The 20,732-nt window shown below is 48.6% G+C and overlaps 1 protein-coding gene across 1 annotated transcript in view; it reads left to right on the plus strand.

Moving 5' to 3' along the window:
* Nucleotides 1-20,732, plus strand: part of HSPG2 (heparan sulfate proteoglycan 2) — a 167,935-nt gene that overhangs the window by 118,792 nt on the left and 28,411 nt on the right. Inside the window, 20 exon segments of the mRNA XM_020983019.2 lie at nucleotides 1,052-1,203; nucleotides 1,981-2,128; nucleotides 2,401-2,552; nucleotides 4,121-4,256; nucleotides 4,362-4,513; nucleotides 5,517-5,664; nucleotides 5,901-6,052; nucleotides 6,606-6,741; nucleotides 7,137-7,288; nucleotides 9,627-9,774; nucleotides 11,706-11,857; nucleotides 12,405-12,546; nucleotides 13,305-13,456; nucleotides 14,475-14,610; nucleotides 14,791-14,942; nucleotides 15,887-16,028; nucleotides 16,859-17,010; nucleotides 17,229-17,376; nucleotides 18,162-18,307; nucleotides 18,637-18,787. Of these exon segments, the coding sequence (XP_020838678.1) occupies nucleotides 1,052-1,203; nucleotides 1,981-2,128; nucleotides 2,401-2,552; nucleotides 4,121-4,256; nucleotides 4,362-4,513; nucleotides 5,517-5,664; nucleotides 5,901-6,052; nucleotides 6,606-6,741; nucleotides 7,137-7,288; nucleotides 9,627-9,774; nucleotides 11,706-11,857; nucleotides 12,405-12,546; nucleotides 13,305-13,456; nucleotides 14,475-14,610; nucleotides 14,791-14,942; nucleotides 15,887-16,028; nucleotides 16,859-17,010; nucleotides 17,229-17,376; nucleotides 18,162-18,307; nucleotides 18,637-18,787 (2,949 nt within the window).

Raw genomic sequence — 20,732 nt, forward strand, 5'->3', positions numbered from 1 at the left:
AGTTTGGAGGGACCCTTAATTCTTCCATCCCTGGAAGAATGGACCAGAAGACCTAGGAAAAATGGAGCATTTGGCCTTGCTTACATGGAAGTAAAGTGAAATAGCTTGGCTCTTTGAGTTGACATGCAAAGGCCTTGGCTAATGCCCAACATTGTCACTCATTCATTCACCAATATTTATTAAATGGCATCTCACACAAGGTCTTTTACTCAGTACTGGGGAAGATGCTCAGATAACTGTCACTCAGACCTTGCTCTGAAGAGACACAAATAACTGGGGTGGCAGGGACTGAGGTGACAGGGCTGCCCCAGAGAGGCTCAAACAGAGTGCTAGGGGAAAAAATTCGAAGTAAGAGAAAGACCCTGGAGGGTGAGTCAGAGAAAGTTTCATAGAAGAAGTGGCCTCTGCTTGGGGTCTGGAAGGAAGGGGAGGGCTTCAATGGACAGTTGTCGCAGTGGGGGCAGAAGTCCATCACAGGGCTGGGGGATAGTGTGAGCAAAGTGATGGAGACAAGAGAAGGCAAGGGAATAGGGGATAGTGGATAGTGCAGGTTGAATGGATTCCAGAATCCAGGAAAAGTAGTCACATGAAATAATCCTTGCCAGTAGAGGTGGCACCGGATTGTAAAGGGCCTCGGATGCCAGAACCGGTATTTTATTAGATAGGCTCTTTGTTAGGGAGTCCCTAAAGGTCTTAGGATGGAAGTATGATCGAAGCAGGAAGATTACTATGCGTAATGACCCATCAGCAATGAGGCATTTCTGAGAAAAAGAACTGAGAACAAGGTGCTGAGTTAGGATGGAATATGGGAGGGAGACTTCGGATGCCCCTGTCCAGGCCCCTAGGGGCAGCCAGGCTGCCTGGGCCCAGGCATTCTGAGCCGCCTTCCATGCGTCAGTTTCAGCTGCCACGGCCACCCAGCTGTCCCACTCTGGTATATCCTTGGGGCCCATGCCCTCAGTGGCACTGCCAGCCGAGCCTTGGAGACAGGTGCCAAGTACAGGGAAGAGGAGTCTACACCTAGCTCCCTGACCCACCTGTCTGTCCTCAGGCTCTGACACCAGCTTCCCCATGAGGATTGAGGTCTCCTCTACAGAAATAACTGAAGGACAAACCGTGGATCTGAATTGTGTGGTCACTGGACAGGCCCACGCCCAAGTCACGTGGTATAAGCGTGGTGGCAGTCTCCCTGTCCGGCGTCAGGTAGGGGAGAAGAATGTCAGAGAGAGGTGGTGTCTGGCGTCCTTATAGACCCTTAGGATTCTGAGCTGAAACAGAAGTTAGAGGTCATGTAGCCATATCCCCTCATTTTACAGATGAGGAAATTAAGGCTCTGGACGTGGAGTCAGGAAGACCCAAGTTCAAATCCCTGCCACAGGCATGACCTGGACAAATCACTTAATCTGTCTGCCTCAGTTTTCTCTGCTGTAAAATGGAAATAATAATAGTGCCTATGTCCCAGAGTGGTTGCAGAGAGCAAATGAGATAATACTTTTATTTTTTAAGAGATAATATTTTTAAAGTGCTATATAGGTGCTATTAACCTAGAACCCACTGCTCCACATCCCATGTGCCTTCCACTGAGGCACACTGCCTTTCCCTGGTGACCGAAGCCATCCAACTTGTAGCTTGCCATGGGAGGAGCCCCACCCCCAAGGCTCCCACTTAACTGGGAGCTTTAGCAGGGGTAGCTACCTTTTCTATGATACTTAAGTTTTACAAAGTGCTGTCTTCATGACCAGCTTGTGAAATAGGCTGACAGGTAGGACCTGCCTCCCTTCCCCATGAGGACATGGAACCTCAGGGTAGGGGAGGGCATGATCAGTGACAGAGCCCAGATGGGGGCCGTGGACTCCTGACTCACATGCAGCGCCTCCAGCCCCTGGGAGCGTAGCTGGTGGCACTGGGGGGGTGGGAGCAGCCTGGAGGGTCTCCTTCCTCTCCTGCCCCACATCTCTCTCCCTCCTTCCCCTTGAGCAGGACCATGGAACCTGGCTACGGCTGTACCAGGTAACCCCAGCTGACTCCGGGGAGTACGTGTGCCGTGTGGTCCGAGACTCCCGTCCCCATGAGGCCTCTCTCATCATCACCATCCAACCTTCCCGCTCTAATGATGGCTCCATCCCAGGTGAACAGCCTGGAGGCAAAGGGAAAGGCCTCCCCCCACCCTCCTGCTGGTCTTAGATCTGTTATGAGAGCCTAGCCCAGGAGCCCAGCTTCCCTTGGCTTTCTGATTTACTACTTCACCCCTGGCCCTCCACTATCCTTTCCAGCTAACTTTCCTCCACTTCCCCTCCACTTATCTCTCTCTAGCCCCCTTATTTCCCCATCCTTATCTTCTCTTCACTGCCTACCTTTGCTGCTGGGTCTGATATCCTAACATGACCCCTGTGTCTGCAGCCCCAGCCACTCCTGCACCCGTCCGGATCGAATCCTCATCCCCAACAGTGGCCGAAGGGCAGACGGTAGACCTGAGCTGCGTGGTTGCTGGGCAGGCCCATGCCCAGGTCACTTGGTACAAGCGAGGGGGCAGCCTCCCTGCCCGTCACCAGGTACTGGACCCCCTGTCAAAGAAGACGACAGCAGAGGTCAAGCGGCATGGGGGGTGGGCTGGGGAGGAGGGAGGAGAGGAAGGAAGCCCTGGAGGCAGCTCTCAGTCCGAGTGCCTGGCCCATTCCAATTCAATGAACAATTATTAAGTTCCTACTGTGTACAAGGTAGTAGACTCTGTACCAGGCAGTGGTGATAACAAACACCAAATGAAAGCAGTCTCTGCCCTCAAGGACTATACACTACTGAGAAGCATAGCTTGTTTTAAAAAAAAAAAAGTAGATCTATGATCGTTTAAAGCAAGAAGGAACCCTAACTGTAAGAATCAGTAAAGGTTTCTTATTGGAGGTGGCCTTTGAACTGAACCAAAAAGAAAGTAACAGGTGAGAGGCTCAGCTCAGACTTGGAGTCAGGAAGACCTGGATTCAAATCCTGCCTCAGACATTTGCTAGCAGGGAGACCCTGGACAAGTCACTTAACCTCTTTTTCCCCAGTTTCCTGTATGTAAAAGGAGGATAAATAATAGCATCTCCTTCCCAAGGTTGTTGTGAAGGTCAAATAAGATGTTATTTATAAAGAGCTTTTCAAATGCTGTTAATAATAATTATTATGTGTAACATAATAATAACAATTATTTATGACATAATAATCATCATTATCAAAGTGAGGAATTCTCAGAGAATTAGGGCCAGGGTAGGCAAGGAGTACAGAGCTCTCTGCTCCCCTTCTGCCCAAAAGCAGAATTGTTGGCCTGAGAAGGAAGTCAGCTCTCTATTGCTAGCATCATAGACCTCAGAGGTCCTCCAGTCCAAGCCCTCATTTAGAAGTGAGGAAGCTCAGGTCCAAGGGAAGTGACTCACCTAAGATCACACAGACAGTAGGTACAAACAGGGGATTGGAAATGAAGGCCTCGGATACTAGGGTCAATACTAGGAATCTTCGGGGCAGCTAGGTGGTGCAGTGGATAGAGCAGAGAGGCCCTGAAGTCAGGAGGACTTGAGTTCAAATCCAGCCTCAGACCAAACACTTGACACTTACTAGCTGTGTGACCCTGGGCAAGTCACTTAATCCCAAGTGCCTTAAAAAAAAAATTTTTTAATACTAGTTGGGCAGCTAGGTGGTACAGTAGATAAAGCTCCGGCCTTTGAGTCAGGAGGACCTGAGTTCAAATGTGGCTTCAGACATTTGACACTTACTTACTAGCTGTTTGACCCTGGGCAAGTCGCTTAACCCCAATTGCCTCACCAAAAAAAAAAAGAAATAAAAACAAAATAATACTAGGAATCTTCAAGTGGAGACTGGGTGACCACTTGCTGGGAATGTGGCCTCAAGAACACCTCCCCAATAGACTGGAAGCTCGTGGAAGGCAGGGATTGTTTTTGCTTTTCTTGGTAATCCCTGGTGCTTAGCACAGTGTCTGGCTCATGTTAAATGTTTGTTGACTGACCACTGACTGTTCAGGGAAAGATTGGACCAGGTGGCTTTGGGGAGCCCTTTCATGGCTGAGGTTCTGTAAGAGAAGAGGCTCCAGGGCCTTCTGTCTCGTCCCTCCTCATGGCTCCCTTTGCAGGTGCGTGGCTCCCGCCTGTACATCTTCCACGCCACCCCAGCCGATGCTGGTGAGTATGTGTGTCGTGCGGCCAACGGCATGGAGGCCTCCCTCACGGTCACAGTCACTGGAGGCCAGGGCGCCAGCTTCTCCTACCGTAAGTCAAGGCCAAGGGGGCACCTGATGGGCGGTGGGCTGGGCTGGGATCATTCTGAGCCTCCAGAGCAGATGATAATCCATTCTCTGTGTCCATCCCCTCCAGCCCCGGGTGTCACTCCTCCAATCAAAATTGAATCCTCTTCCTCTACTGTTGCTGAGGGGCAGACCCTGGTTCTGAACTGTGTCGTGGCTGGGCAGGCCCATGCCCAGGTCACTTGGTACAAGCGAGGAGGCAGCCTTCCAGCCAGGCACCAGGTACGGCATTGGGAAAGGTCAAGGAAAGAAGTATGTGGGAACTCTCTGTTGCCCTGGGTTCTCCCTTCCAATCCCTATAACATCACCCAGGAGGGAAGTTTACAACCCCCACCCCTAACCTCCTGAATCCCTGAGGACGGCTCAGTGCCTACCAGGCAGGTCACACTGAGCACATGTAGTGACACCGGACTACAAGGGTTGAAGGTACCCTAGCTAGGTCAGAGGGCACCAGGAGGCACTGACCGGTTGAACAACAGATGGCATTCGGAAGGCCAGAGGACATGGAGGCTTTAGCCTCAGGGATCCCTGGCTCATCATCCTCTCCTGCCACTTTCAGTCTACCTGTATCCCTTATCCACATCTCCTGAGTAGATCTCCTCTCCACCCACGTGGTTGCTACCTTCCTCAGACTCTCATCACCTCTTGCCTGGATGACTGCAGTAGCCTCCAGCTGAGTCTTCTGGCCTCTCCCCTCTCTAAACCATCCTTCACACAACTACCAAAGTGGTGTTTCTAAAGCACAGGTCTCATGACATCACTCATAGGCTCAGGAAATTCAATTGGCTCCTCATTGCCTCTAGGACCACATACAAATTCCTCTGTTGGGCATTTAAAGCCTTTCACTGCAGCCCACATCACTGCCCTTCATTTGCTCCACACTGGAGCCAAATGGGCCAACTTATTCTTCCCCATACACAACCTGCCATCTTCTACCTCCATATCTTTGCACTTTCTAGCTCCCTTCAAAACTCAAGGACCAGTGTGTGTGTGTGTGTGTGTGTGTGTGTGTGTGTGTGTGTGTGTGTGTGTGTGTGTGTGTGTGTGTGTGTGTGAGAGAGAGAGAGAAGGGGAGGGTTAGATCCTGTTCCCCCTCACCTAATAGAATATATTCTCTTGGAGGGCAGGGACCATTTTCTTTTTCTGTCTTAACACAGTGCCTAGCACCTTCTGAGACTTAATCAAAGCTTGTTGAATCCAATTGAATCGAATTGTCTCGAATCAGGTCCATGGCTCCCGGCTACAACTGCACCAAGTGTCTCCAGCTGACTCCGGAGAGTATGTGTGCCGTGTGGTCAGCGGCTCTAGCCACCATGAAGCCTCTGTTCTTGTCACCATCGAACCTGAGGGCTCTTTGCATGGCTCTGTCCAAGGTAAGTGGCCCAGGGTCAGGGAGATCTCAGTGAAATCTTGCCAGGGAATCCTCACACCACCCTTTCCCCACTGTGAGAGTGGAGCCAAGAAACTGATGAACCTCAAGGGGGGGGTCTTTGGGGTCTGCCCTAGGACATCAGTGAGATCACACTGTCTGCATAGTTCTATTCTGGCCCCCCCATCTCTCTGCTGGAGAAGCCTTACCAGGTCCCTGACCTTTCCTCTGTGTCCCCAGCCCAGGATATCACACCCCCAATCAGGATTGAGTCATCTTCCTCATCTGTGGCTGAAGGTCAGACCCTAGATCTAAACTGCGTCATCTCAGGGCAAGCCCATGCCCAGGTTACATGGTACAAGCGTGGCGGCACCCTCCCTGCCCGGCATCAGGTATGATCAATCTGGGGCGGATTAGGAGAGAAACAGGTCCAGAGGGATTTGGGAGTGGAAGCTCTCTGCTCCCCATGATGGGTTCCCCAAATTCCTTGTCTTTTTTTCAGTTAACAAAATGCTTTTTTTTCTCTCTCCTATCTCCCTTCCCCCATTGAAAAAAACCCTTATATTAAACATGCATAATCAAGCAAAATTAAATTCCTGCATGGATCATGTCCAGAATATGTATATTGAGTGAACATACATGTATATACATAAATACACACACATAGCTATACATACACAGCACATATGTATATAGTATGTATGTGTATGTTTGTGTGTATATATGCACATGCATATACTATGCGTGCATACATGTATGTGTGTGTTCATCAACAATATTACTCAGTCTCTACCCAGTTCATTGTCAGGAGGCCCCAGGTGCCTTTAAAGGCATCCCCTGCTCCGAAGGGGCACTTCCTGTCTCCTAGGGTCTGGGAAGCTCTTGGCCTTTACCTTGAGAATTCCTGAGTCATTTTCCTGCCTTCTCTCATTTTCGCCTGCTCAGGTCCATGGCTCCCGGCTACGACTACATCAGGTGTCCCCCGCTGACTCTGGAGAATATGTGTGCAGAGTGGTTGGAGGTTCCAACCCCCAGGAAACCTCTGTCCTTGTCACCATTGAGCCTGAAGGCTCCATCCCTGGTGAGGGTCTCAGGGTCATAGAGGGGACTGCTGAGGGCCATGTGGCCCCAGAGAAGCCCTGCCCCAAAGCCTCTCCTCTTCTCCAGTATGTAGTTAGGAAATTCTTAGATCCCCACTCCTTTAACTGAAGTACCTCTGAGTTTGCCTCCGGTCCTAGCCTAAGACATTGTAAGGAGTTTAAAAATATGGAGCTGAAAAAAACTATCTGATCTCACCCAGGCCTTCCTACTCCACACCCAGTTTTTGTCTCACTACACTGAAGCATGCCATTTTTAGTTCCCATCTCCCCATTAGGACACAGAGGTCCAGTGGGCCCCACTGCCCTGTCCCAGCCTCGCCATCTCCCTGCCCAGAGAGGCTGTGCCAAGGTCCCAAGCAGTCCATTTTGTCCCCAGCCCAGGGCGTCACACCTCCAATTAGGATCGAATCATCCTCCTCGTCCGTGGCCGAAGGACAGACCATCGAATTGAACTGCATCGTTGCCGGTCAGGCCCATGCCCAGGTCTCATGGTACAAGCGCGGGGGCAGCCTCCCAGCCAAGCACCAGGTAAGGGTTGGCTCAGGGAGAGTGACAGAAAGATGCACGTCATAAGAAGGAAGAAAGACACCTGCCTCTGGGGTCAGAGATCCTGGGTTCAAATTCCCCTCTGCAGTTAACATCTGAGTGACCCTGGGCAAGTCTCTGAGTACCTCTCTGGGTCGAGTTCCCTCATATCTAAAACAAGCAGATTACTGTAAATACATTATCTTATATCCTAATGATGAGAATCGCATGGCTGGGATCTCTCTCATCCCTAAGACCTCCTGTTGTATAGAGATATCACCACCCTTCTAAATCTAGGACCTTCTAACTGAGGGTGCCCTCTAAGCAGGCCAGATTTTCATTCATTCATAATTTGTTGCTTTATGAATGCCTTTTGTTTTCACATCGCAGCATTTCCTTGCAACAAAGAAATAGTTGTAAAAAGTCCGCAAACACGACAGTGTATACAACATTCTTTGCCCACAGTTCCCCACCTCTATAGAGAAGGGAAATGTATTTCCATCTTCTGTCCTGGGCAAAAGGAACATTACAGTGAATCAGAACTCACCTGCCTTTTAGGGTTGGTTTCATTCAAATTATTGTATTCATTGTGCATATTTTTCTTCTGATTTCATTCTGCATTAATCGCCATGAATCTTCCCATGTTTTTCTAAACTCCTTGTATTTGCGTTTTCCTGTAGCATAATATTATTCTGTAATGTTCATCTACCACAATTTGTTCAGACCTTTCCAATCAAAGGGCAGCCTCTTTGTTTCATTTATTGCTCCCACAGAACCTGCTGCTGTGAAGATTTTGATATCTATTTCTGTCTTAGCCATCCCTAAGATTTGTGCCCTCATTCATTCATTCTTTCAACAAACACTTATTAAGCACCAGCTGTGTACAGAACACTGTGCTAGGCCCAGGGAAAGGTGCAAACATAGAGAAGACACAATTCCTACCCTCATTGAACTTAGGGTCAAGCAGGAAAGAAAGACAACCACATAGAACACTATAAGATTACAGAACAGCACAGAAACAGAGTTATGTGGGCTGGAAAGGAAAGGTTTTTATGGACCCAGGGAATCAGAGGAAGAACACTCCCTGAAGGAGGTGGGATTTGAATTATCTTTTTTTTTTTTTTGGCTAGGCAATGGGGTTAAGTGACTTGCCCAGGGTCACACAGCTAGTAAGTGTTATGTGTCTGAGGCCAGATTTGAACTCAGGTCCTCCTGAATCCAGGGCCGGTGCTCTGTTCACTGTGCCGCCTAGCTGCCCCGGGATTTGAATTATCTTTAGGGGGCCGTCAGTAAATCAATTAGTTAATAGTTAATCAATTTAAGTGTGCCAGCAGTATAGTAGATACCTGGAATAGAGGCAAAAACCAATCCCTACCTTCAAGCAGTTTATATTCCAATGAAGGAAACAACTTATAAATTACAAGATACGTACAGATTAGATGGAGGGAATACTCAGAGGGTAAGGCACTAGCAGCTAGGAGGGCTAGGAAGGGCCTCTGGTACACGGTGCGTTCTAACCTGAGTTCTGAAGGAAGCCTGGGAAAGTGATGAGAAAGAGGGAGAGCATTCCAGGCATGAGGGACAGCCCAGGCAAAGGCACTGTGCTGGGAGATGCAGTGTTATGTTTACATAAAAGCAAGTTGGTCTATGTAGCCAGCTCAAAGCATTCCTGGAGGGGAGGAAAGGACAATAAGACTAAAAAGACAGGGTGGAGCCAGGTTGGGAAGCGCTTTAAATGCCCAGCAGAGAACTTTATGTTTAATCCACCCATCAGAGAATTTTATCTTTAATTTTGGAGGGAACAGGGAGCCACTGAAGTTTCTTGAGTTAAGGAGGAGATGTAGTCAGATCGGTGCTTTAGGAAAATCACTTCAATGGCTGAGCGGAGGATGGATTTGGAGTGGAGAGAGATTTGGGTGGGGGGATACAGAGGTGGGAAAACACCAAGCACATTTGGAGAGAGAGGGCAGTCCAATCTGGCTGCAGTATAGCACACATGAAGGCAATTGAGAGGAAATAAGGCTGGAAAGGTAGGTAGGGGGCTGCCATATTGAGGGACCATGGAATGCCAGACACAGGAGTGTAAACTATATTTGATAAGAGTCACTGAATATTTTTTATCTAATCTCAAGATAGATATGGACAGCTAGGACAATAAGAGGGTCAGAGGGCAAGAAGGCCTATAAGCATCAGAGTACTCAGAAGGGTAGACGGCGCTCAGAAGGTGACAGGGTATGAATTGTCCAAGTCTTTGATCTCACACCTGAGCTTCTGGTACCTCTACATCACCTTTCTGTCCTGAGCCCTTCTTAATCTTCTCTTCCTTCATCCCCAATTTCAGGTCCATGGCTCCCGGCTACAGCTATACCAGGTGTCGCCAGCTGACTCCGGAGAGTATGTGTGCCGGGTGGTCAGCAGCTCCGGCCACCAGGAAGCCTCTGTCCTTGTCACCATTCAGGCCCAAGGTTCCAGCCATGGTTCCATCCCTGGTAAGCCACCTGGAGTCAAGGAAGGACTCTTCTAGATCTCAGGGGTCATATGTATCCCCAGAGTAGCCCTGCTTCTTCACTGGCCCACGCTGGGGGAATTTATGTTCCTTGTGGTAGTGGAGTTAAGAGACTGGTGAGCGTCAGGATCTGGCGGCTTTCCAGCCTGGCTTGGGTTATCCTCACAGTCGTGAAGCTTCAGTGTCTGATAGACCTGTGGTCTCATCATCACGCATCTTCTCACTATTGGTCCAAATCTGGATTCATTCAAACTTTCTCATCTTGTATTATCCTTGGCTAAATCTTTCTATGAGCTCCCCCAGAGTGGATCCACAGCATGGAGGCCTTCCTGCTCTGGGGTTTTGTTTTTTTCAGGTCTAATAGATGGATAGCTCCATGAGAAGGTCTGTTCAACTACTGGCTTTCTACCTCCCATACTTAGCACAGTGCCTGGAATGCAGTAGGTGCTTAATAAAAGCTTAATGAAGCTTGAAGAAACTGCCACAGCTTATTTTCCTTCACCACATGCTTATAAAGGGCTCTTTGGTGCCATGGCAAAATCACAGTGGTCATCTTTGTGACATGTGGCGAATCACTTCACCAATCCCCCCCCAAATGAGGCCAGATGGCCTCTACAATTCCCTTCTGATGCTAAATCGAAGCTTTCTTTCTTCCATGGAGTATTTTGAGAAAGGAGAATGGTGGGGTAGATAGGCCACTGAACTTGGAGTCCAGAAGATCTGGGTTCAGATCCTGTCTCAGTCACTTTCTAGCTATGTGACCCTGTACAAGTCACTTAATCTGTCTGTTCCTCAGTTTCCTCATCCGTAAAATGAAGAGTTGGACTTAGTGGCACTCAGAGTTCCCTTCTAGCTTAAAGTCTATGATCCCATGATCTGGTCCTTCAAGAACCCAGGACCACCTCTGTGCCACTGGGCATCTTCAGAGGAGGCATAATCCTAATAACAACTCCATTTCTGTAGCAGTTATGGTCTCACCTTCCTCACAACCAACATGATGGTTATCCCATATTACCATCCTTCTACCAATGGGGAAACCAAGTCTCTAAAAGGTGGTTAGTTAAACACATAGTAAGAGTCAACGCCAAGTTTCCCATACAATGGAACAGAGAAAAGAGTGGTGCTGGATTTGGCCTTGAATCCCAGTCCTGCTGGGATTATCAATCAGTCAATAAGTATTCATTAAACACCTGCTAAGGGCCGGACATTATGGGAATACAAACACAAAAATGAGGCAGCCCCTGCCTTCCAGGAGCTCATAATCTAATGGGAGACACAATATGGTGGCCAGGGAAAGGGAGTTTTGATCTGGGCAGTCACAGAGATGGTGAATGGAGCCACAGGATGGCACATTGTCTTCCCCTTTCCAGTATCAATCATGGTTTTCATGTGATTATTACCAGCTGTGGGTCCTTGGGCGAGTCATTTTCACTCGTTTGGGCCTCAGCTTCCTCATTCACAAGATGAAGGAGCTGAAGGTGACCTGTAAATCTGTCTTCACTAATTCTACTATCCTGTGACTCCCAGGTCAGGGAATCTTTCCATGACACTTCATCAACATCGTTTTCTAGGCAGTTCGGTGGGGCAGGGCTTAGAGTCAGAAAGACTCAAGTTTGAATCCTACCTCGGAAACTGATTAACTTAATGACCCTGAGACAGGTCATTTAGTCTCAGTTTTCTCATCTGTAAAATGGAGATAATAATAATGCCACCTCCCTTTCAGGGTCAAATGAGATTCAAATGAGATAATATATGTAAAACACTTTGCAAACCTTAGAGCACTTAAGAAGTATAGATTATTGTTATTATAATTATTATCTTCCAAAGTAGAGGATCCCACTGTCCCCATAGACTTGTTTCTATCTCCCAATGTCTCTGTCTGCTAAGTCCTGATCTGACTTCTCTGTTCCCCAGGCCTAGGAGTCACTCCCCCAGTGAGGATTGAGTCTTCCTCTTCATCCATCACTGAAGGACAGACTTTTGAGCTAAACTGTCTGGTCTCTGGACAGACCCATGCCCAGGTCACCTGGTACAAGCGAGGTGGCAGTCTCCCCGCCAGGCATCAGGTAAGAAAGGACAAGGTCAGATGTGGCTGTTTAACCCCATGATTGCCTGGAAGAGAGGGAAGTCTCAGATCAGGTACCAGAAATCCGAAGATATGGAAGGGGGGAGGGGGAGGTAGCAGGGGAGAGGGGAACCTCCTCTTGTGTGTTGTGGGGAGGGATGGACACAAGCCAAATCTGGACCTAACTCCAGCTGCTGGGCCAGTGAGGAGCTGCTGAGCTCCAAGGCCTGGAGGCCCAAGAGTCCCTATGCAGAAGTCTAGGGGAAATCTCTGAAGCCAGTGTGAGTACCTTTCTGGTGCCTGAAGGGTCCTGACTGTGTCCGTGGCCCTTTGTACATGCTTGTTAAATTCTATTCAATAGACATGTTTTAAGTGCCTGCTGTGACCCAGGCATATACAAAGATGAAAATTAGGGAATTTATATTCTACTATCAATCAATCCACAAGCATTATAAATTTTTTTTAAAAAGATGAAACAACCCCTGCTTAGTTCAGGCACCTCTGTCTCCTGCTCACTTTCTGACCTCCCCTCTTCCCACCTGACTCAGGTCCATGGCACCAGACTACGGCTGTCCCAGGTGTCACCAGATGACTCAGGCGAGTATGTGTGCAGGGTGATTGGCAGCTCCGGCCCCCAGGAGGCCTCTGTCCTCATCACCATCCAGCAGCAGCGCCCTGGCCACTTCCACCGTGAGTCTACCTGGGGTGTGATGGTGGGGAGGAGTTAGCCAGGGCCCTACTGCCATCTCATAGGAAAGAACTTTGTCTCAGGAGAGGCAGCCAGGCAGCATAGTGGATAGATAGATACTGGACATAGAGTCGAGAACCTGAGTTCAAATCCTGCCTCAGATACTTTACCAGCTATGTGACCTTGTGCATAAAACTGCTTTCAGCCTCAGTTTCCTTATCTGCAAAATGGGAATAATAATAGCACTTTCCTCCCAGGGTTATTGTGAGGATCGAATGAGATAATATAGGTAAAATGTTTTGCAAACCTTCAAGTGCTATATAAATGCTAGCTATTATTATTAGGAATAAACTGGATGGGAAGGCAGAAGACCTGGATTCAAATCCTGCTAATATTTGCCAATTTGACCTTGTTCAAGTCACTTGGACCTAGGCTTCCTTGTCTATAAAATAAAGTGATCAGAGTAGATATTGGTGTAGTAGATACATCAATGTCCTTGGAATCAGGAAGATCTGGGTTCATATCCTACCTTACTACTTACTGCCACACTTAGTAGCTGTGTGACCCTGGGCAAGTCACATAATGCCTTTGGGCCTCAGTTTCCTCATCTGAAAAATAATGACATTGCACTTGATGGCCTTGAAGGTTGCTTCCAACTCTAAATGTATGATCTCATGATCCTTGCAGATCTAATCTCTATGCCCCCTCAGTTTGAGTCTCTCTTACATTCTTACCCTTCCTCTCCCCTCTCTCCCCCCAGCCCAGGGTGTTGTGTACCCCGTCCGAATTGAGTCTTCCTCTTCCTCCCTGGCCAACGGACAGACCTTGGACCTCAACTGCTTGGTCACTAGTCAAGCCCCACATACTATCACGTGGTATAAGCGTGGAGGCACTCTTCCTGCTCGCCATCGGGTACGAGGGTTTCTGGGGAACGAGGAAAGGAAATTCTGGATAGAAGGTGGAGGAGGCAAGGAAAACAAGTTTGGGAGTAAGACCCATTCTGAATACATGCCTGGTGCAGTAGCAGAAAGGCCAGCAGCCTGGAAGTCAAGAGACCTGGGTCTGTATCAGGACTATTAGGAGTCAGGACCTTGGACAAGGGCCCTGAACCTCTGAGACCCTGTGTCCTTATCAGTCAAAACAGGGGATTGAACTAGCCCAGGAATTCTCAAACTGAGGTCTGTGAACTTGGCTTTTTTAACCTTTTGATAACTATATTTCAATATATTCAATTCCTATGTAATCCTATGTATTTTATTTTATTCAATACATTTGATTTCCTTATAATCCTATGTATTTTATTTTATGCATTTAACATGATTCAGAGAAAGGATCTAGAGATGTTCCCAGCCTGCCCAAAGGGTCTAGAATACCAGAAAGGTTCAGAACTGCTGGACTAAACAATCTTTAAGGTCCTAAAGCCTGTGATGTATAAAATAGGAATAATGATACTTCTACCATACTGTCTCAGTAGAGCAGGGCTGGATAAAAAATGTTATGATACCTGCCTTCAAGGGGCTTACATTCTACCAGAAAGAATATGAACTGAGCTCCCAAAAATGCAAAGCAAAAAAATTTTTTTGACAGGAAGTCATAGTATTTATTAAAACTTAACCATTTAAGTTACTAGTTGGGGCAACTGGCCCTGGAGTCAGGAGGACCTGAGTACAAATCTGGCCTCAGACACTTGACACTTACTAGCTGTTTGACCCTGGGCAAGTCACTTAACCCCGATTACCTCAAAAAAAAAAGAAAAGAAAAGAAAAGAAAAGTTACCAGTCAACAAGACAAATTATTATGCTTCTCTCTGATCCCATGTCTGTCTTGAGGGTGGCACTGCCCTCTGCTTGGCCCCTGGGAAGATGTCTCAAACCCAGTTCCATGGGCAGTACTGCTAGCTCCTGTTCAGAGTCTGTCCCATTTTCCCCAGATTGTGGGCTCCCGGCTGCGGATCCCCCAGGTTACCCCTGCCGACTCTGGAGAATATGTATGTCACGTCAGCAATGGGGCCGGCTCACAGGAATCTTCGCTCATCGTCACCATCCAGGGTGGTGGCTCCTCCCACTGTAAGGCCCCTTCTCCCTCTTACCCATCCTTCAAGGCTCCACCGGGTAGCTCACTGGGCTGGGGTTAGGGGCTGACTAGGAGTCTCAGCTGGGCCAGGGAGGCAAACAAGCACCAGTGGGGGTTCCATACCAGGGAAAATCCAGCATCCCTGAGCCTTGCCTTTGGGTCTCTCTTCGTAGCCTCGGGCATCACTCCTCCCATCAGGATTGAATCTTCCTCCCCAGTGGTGATGGAAGGACAGACCCTGGATCTCAACTGTGTAGTCCCTGAGCAGAGCCAAGCCACAGTGACATGGTACAAGAGAGGGGGCAGCCTGCCTGCCCGCCATCAGGTACAGGTTGGGCAAGGGACAGTCTCAGTGTAGGAAGTACCCCTAAGTTGGAGCAGGGGGCCTAGGAAGGGAGAAGGAAAATGGAAAGAAAGGGAGAGGAAAACAGAGATAGGTCTGGAGGAGATGAGACCTAAGATCCAAGATGTTCAGTAGTAGGACACTAGACCTGGAATCAGAAAGACCAGGTTCAAACCCTACTTCAGTCACGTACTATTTGGTTGACTCTGGGCCTCAGTTTCTTCATCTGTAAAATAAGGGTATTGGACTCAATGGCTTCCAAGGACCCTTCCAGCTCTAAACCTGTGACCCTATTATCAGGAGACCCCTAAACCTCTTTGTCTTCTACTATATCCCCCCCTAGAACTAGGGACTCTCATTAGTTGGGAACCTCTGGCAACAAACACTTTCAGGGTAAGGATTCTGGACTCAGAATCAGGAGGGCAAGAGTCTAGGGTCCAAGGCCCAGTTGTGTCACTAACTAGCTATGTGATCTTAAGTCAGTTCCTCTCACCAGGCCTCAGTTTCCTCATACATAAAACCAGGGATCAGCTATGTAATCGCTAGTGAAACTTACATGGGATCAAAAGCGGGTATTGGAAGCAAGTGAGGGAAGAGTTGGTAAAGATGGGTGGGGAGAAGAGGGATGGATAAAGGAACATGATGCAGGGAGAGAAGAGCTTTGGTGTGTGTGGGACCAAACCTCACCATCCTTCAGAACCCCGTTTAAATCCCCCTTTGCACTTGAAACCTTCCCTGATTGCTCTAGTGATCTCTCTGGGGGGGGGGAATGAGGGGACTGGACCAGCTGACCTCTCTGGGTTCTCTTGTTCTGATAATCTCTGAATCTCAGTGACTTGGGTTATCAAGAGCCAATAGAGCGTGAAAGGGGAGGCAAGGAGGACACTCGGCTTCTGCCATCCCTCATCAGCCTTCTGTTCTGTCAGGTTCATGGCTCCCGTCTCCGGCTAAACCAGGTGTCATCCGCTGATTCTGGAGAGTACGTGTGCCGGGCTAACAACAACATAGAGGCCCAGGAGACTTCCATTGTGATCTCTATCCCCTCCAGCAGCCCCAGCAGCCCCTCCTGTGAGTCTGACCCTGAGTCTGTCCATTCAACAGGTCCACTGTTCCACTAGCACGTGTCTGCTTTGGGTTGGGCGTTTTTAGAAGGACTGGGAATACAGAGGCAAAAATGAATAAGTCCCTGCCCTCATGTGACTTATGTTGTACTGCTAGGAGCTGACCCAGCAGGAACCTAGCTCGTCCACTAACTCTGTGACTCTCCTCCCCTGTGGGCCTCATTTTCCTTCATCTGGAAAATGAGAGGCAGCAGTGTCATACAAAGAGTCCTACTAGATCTGAAGTCTCCTGTGCAATCTTGGACAAGTCACTTGCCCTCAGTTTTCTCAATTGTAAAGTGTCTGGGTTGGGCTAAGTGGCCTCTTAGGTCCTGTCCATTACTAGATCTATGACTTTTGTCCTGCCTCTTTCCCAAGACTGATAAGTGGGCAATTTGAAAATATCAATTGTAAAACAATATGAGGCTGTGGCATTATTATTAAGACATTTATTTGGGGGAAAGAGTCTTGATTTACACCTCCCCCACCTATCCAGAACCACTGCTCCAGGGTCCCAGAAAAGCAACATTCTAGTCTCCATAAGGCAGGGTTAGCCAGTAGGTTTGCCTACTAGATGTATGGTCCCCAAGGTAAGCCATGCCTTGACCCAACATGGCGTCATGGATAGGATAGAGTTAGGAAGACCCAAGTTCAAATCCCTGCTCAGACTAGGCAAGTCGCTTAATCTCCCATACTCAGTTTACTTTTCTGAAAATGAGGGAATTTAAACTTGATGGCCTTTAAAGTACCTGCCAGCTCTAGATCTATGGTCCCATGACCTCCCCTTTCTGCCCTCAGCCCCAGGACATACGTCACCTATCAGGATTGAATCCTCTTCCTCATCTGTAGCCGAAGGACAGACCTTGGACTTGAACTGTGTCATTTCTGGACAGGCCCATGCCCAGGTCAAATGGTACAAGCGTGGGGGCAGCCTCCCAGCACAGCACCAGGTATGGGGCGCTGGCAGACTTGAAGGGTAGACACGGGTTTGAAGGTTCTTTCAGCCAGGAGTGTGATCTCCTGGCCCTTACCCAGGTGCTAGTCTGCTAGGGCATCAGGAGGGTCAGCAAACATGGAGGGGAGAATCCAAGGGACTTGGCCCAAGAGTCTCAACAACAACAGGATCCTTAGGTCATATTCTGTCTGACCCGGCTTATTCCTGGCTCAGGTCCATGGCTCCCAGCTGAGGCTTTATCAGGTATCGCCAGCTGACTCAGGCGAGTACGTGTGTCGGGTGATTGGCGGCTCCAGAGTCCAAGAAGCCTCTGTCCTTGTCACCATTGAGCCTGCTCACCCTAACTCTGGTTCTGTACCAGGTGAGGGCCCCAGCATCAGGGAAAGTGGGCCACAAAGGGAGTAGGGATGGTGCAGGGAAGCTAGACTTGGGGTTGGGGGAGGAGGCAAGGAATACAGTTGAATCTGTCTTCTGAACCAAAACAGAATCTCAGAGAGCATCTCATCCAACTCATCCCTGGGCGGGAACCCCCTCTACAGTATCTCATCCAGTCTCTGCTTTTATTCCTTCAGTGACAGGGAGATCACTGCTTCTAAAGTGGTGCATTCTACTTTGCAACAGCTCTTTTTATTACCCAATCTGTCCTTCCATATCACCTTTTAGTAAATAATCCTAAATAAAAGTCACTGAAGACTAACTAATGAAAATTGTTCTCAGCTTATACTATGTAGGGATGGAGCACTCCAGTGGGGGCTCAAGCCAATGGCATTATAGAATCACCCTGCTCTCAAGGGTACCCTTAGAACTCTGAAAGGAGATGTAACTAGCTTTGCTCAGGAGACTCTTCTGGGAGAGGGGGAGTTGGGCTATAAGCTACACTTTATAACTCCCCCTCATCCCCTTCCCAGTTCTTTCAGGCCAAGCAGAATATGTCTGACCTCTCTCCCTCCTGACAGCCCATCACGCCATAGCTACCTCTCCCATTTATCCACATCTCCATTAAAATGTGGGGCCCCAAATCAGGTGCAACATTCTGAGATAGTCTGGGGGGCTCATAGTGGGACAGAAAGCTGGAGCAGGGAAGGTCAGCCTTTCTGAGGGGAAAGGCCTTGTATGCTGATACATTCTGTGTGCCCCCACCTTCAGGCATCATCCCACCTATCAGGATTGAGTCCTCATCTTCATCTGTGGCCGAAGGACAGACTGTGGATCTCAACTGTGTGGTGGCAGGACAGCCCCACGTCAGGGTCTCATGGTACAGGCGCGGGGGCAGCCTCCCTGTCAAGCACCAGGTATGGAGAATTTAAGGGGTGGGGAAACCTCAGAGAGAGGGAGAAATCAGAGAAAAGGTCCCTCAGGAGTGGATCTGCTCGAGTCCTGCCCAGGGAAAAAAATGGTTTGAAGCCACTGAGGACCACAGCTGTGGTGGATCAGACAAAGCAGTAAATGGAAGGGTCAGAGGGCCCAGGGGTAAATCAGAGGGTGTGGAAAGGTTGGAGGGCACAGGTAGTCTGAAGGCCAGGAAAAGGTTAGAGATCACAAGTGGGTCAAAGGACACTGGGTGATGGCTGGTCAGAGGGCCTGAAAAATTCAGCTTCCAATCTCCTCACTCACTGAGCAGGTCCATGGCTCCCGGCTACGGCTGTACCAGGCATCTCCAGCTGACTCTGGCGAGTATGTGTGCCGGGTGCTCAACGGTGCCAGCCCCCAAGAGACTTCTATCCTGGTCACCATCAGAGCTTCAGGCTCCAGCTCTGGCTCTGTCATCCCCAGTGAGTGCCTTTGCGGGGACTGTGGCCAGCAGAATTAGGGGTGGGGCTGCTGCTGATTCTAGGGCTTGGGAAGAGGCTTGGGACCCTAGGGACCTTCAGGAATTGCCTAGTCCAGAATCCATGGATGCTAAGGCTTTGTCTCTACCCCTCCCATTGCCTCCTGTGGTGCCCATCGCTCAACACACACAAACACACACACACACACACACACACACACACACACACACACATCCTATTTCTCTCTGGCTGATTTTCTAAACACTGTCTCCTGGAAGGCAGCACATCTTTGCTCCAAAGGCCAGAGAGAACCCAGCCATGTCTATCATTCTGAAGGCTTTGAGTGCAGCCTTTTGACTGAGTCCAAGTTTTACAGAACAAATCCTTTTATTAAGAGAACTTGTTCTGTGAAGTTTGTATTCAGTCAAAGGGCTGCACTTTAGGACCTAGAGGGGCACACATGACCTCGAGGCCACAGCTTCCCCACCTCTGCTGTAGACCTTCCTTCTGTTTAAGGAACAAGAAGGGGGGTAACCAAGGAGGAAGATGCATCTCTGCTGTAGCTTCACAAATGCCTCAAGACCTTGGGACAATTTGATCAAAAACAGTCACCAAATACTTACTGTGGTTAAGACCATACACTAGACATCAAGAATATAAAGATGAGTGGCACAGTGGATGGAGTACCAGCCCTGAAGTCAGGAGGACCTGAGTTCAAATGTGGCCTCAAACCAAACACTTGACACTTACAAGCTATGTGACCCTGGGCAAGTCACTCAACCCCAATTGCCTTAAACAAAAAAAAAAAGAATATAGAGTTGAAAAATGGAAATGACTCTCCTTCCCCTTTAGGAGCTTACAGTTTCCTGGAGAGGGGTGGGCAGCGCAGAGGACAGAGCATGTCCTCAAATATGTAGAATATAATACCAGATAAAATGGGATAGGGGACCCAGAACATTTGTGATCATTACTTTCATCTGAGAGTGTAACAGAAGGCTTCATGGGAGGTGGTGGTCTTATACCCAGCCTGGAGGGGAGCCAGGTGGCCCTGAGGAGGGAGGTGTCCTGGGCACGGGCAGCCTGGATGACCCAGGATGGAGAGGGCATGCCATCCTTTGGCCACGATGTGTCTGTCTACTGATCTCTCTGTATGTGCTCCCCTCACCTCCAGGTAGAATGTAAGGCAAGCATCATTAGGTCTTGTCTTTGTATCTCCACTGTCTGCGACATCGAGGGGGAGTGAGTTGGGGTGGTGTGGGGGCTTTCAGTGTGTAAAAGCCCTCCACTGATACAGATTGGCCATTCACCTGCAACTTCTAGTCTTGAACTCACTGAGAGATTAAGTGAATCACCCATGCTCATATAGCTAGTTTATTATTGTTGTTCAGTCCTGTCTGACTCTTCATGACCCCATTTGGGGTTTTGTTGGCAGAGATACTGAAGTGGTTAGCCATTTCCTTCTCCAGCTCATTTTACAGATGAGGAAACTGAGGCAAACAAGGTGAAGGGACTTGCCCAGGGTCACCTAGCTAGCTAGTGTCTGGTGCCAGATTCGAATTCAGGAAGATGAGTCTATTCACTGCACCACCAAGCTACCCCCACATAACTAGTACATTTATATGTATCAGAAGCAAGATTCAAATCCTGATCTTCCTGAGTCCAAGGCAGGCTCTCTATCCACTATGCCACCATGCCTCTCTTGTCTTACATATAGTCATCATTTGATAAATGCTTGTTTAGTGGAATTGCAGGAGAAAGAGGACTGGATTTGGAAGTCAGAAGACTCAACCAAGCCACTTACTAGCTCTGGTGACTCAGTCCAAAAACATTTATTATTGAAGTGCCTGCTATGTGCCAGGCACTGGTGATACAAAGACAAGTAAAAATACCATTCCTACCCTCAAAGAGGGCATTCTAATGAGTGAGCCAATATCCTAACAACCATGAA

Source organism: Phascolarctos cinereus, unplaced genomic scaffold, assembly GCF_003287225.1.
Source record: "Phascolarctos cinereus isolate Bilbo 61053 unplaced genomic scaffold, phaCin_HiC Scaffold_726;HRSCAF=1367, whole genome shotgun sequence".
Classification (NCBI taxonomy): domain Eukaryota; kingdom Metazoa; phylum Chordata; class Mammalia; order Diprotodontia; family Phascolarctidae; genus Phascolarctos; species Phascolarctos cinereus.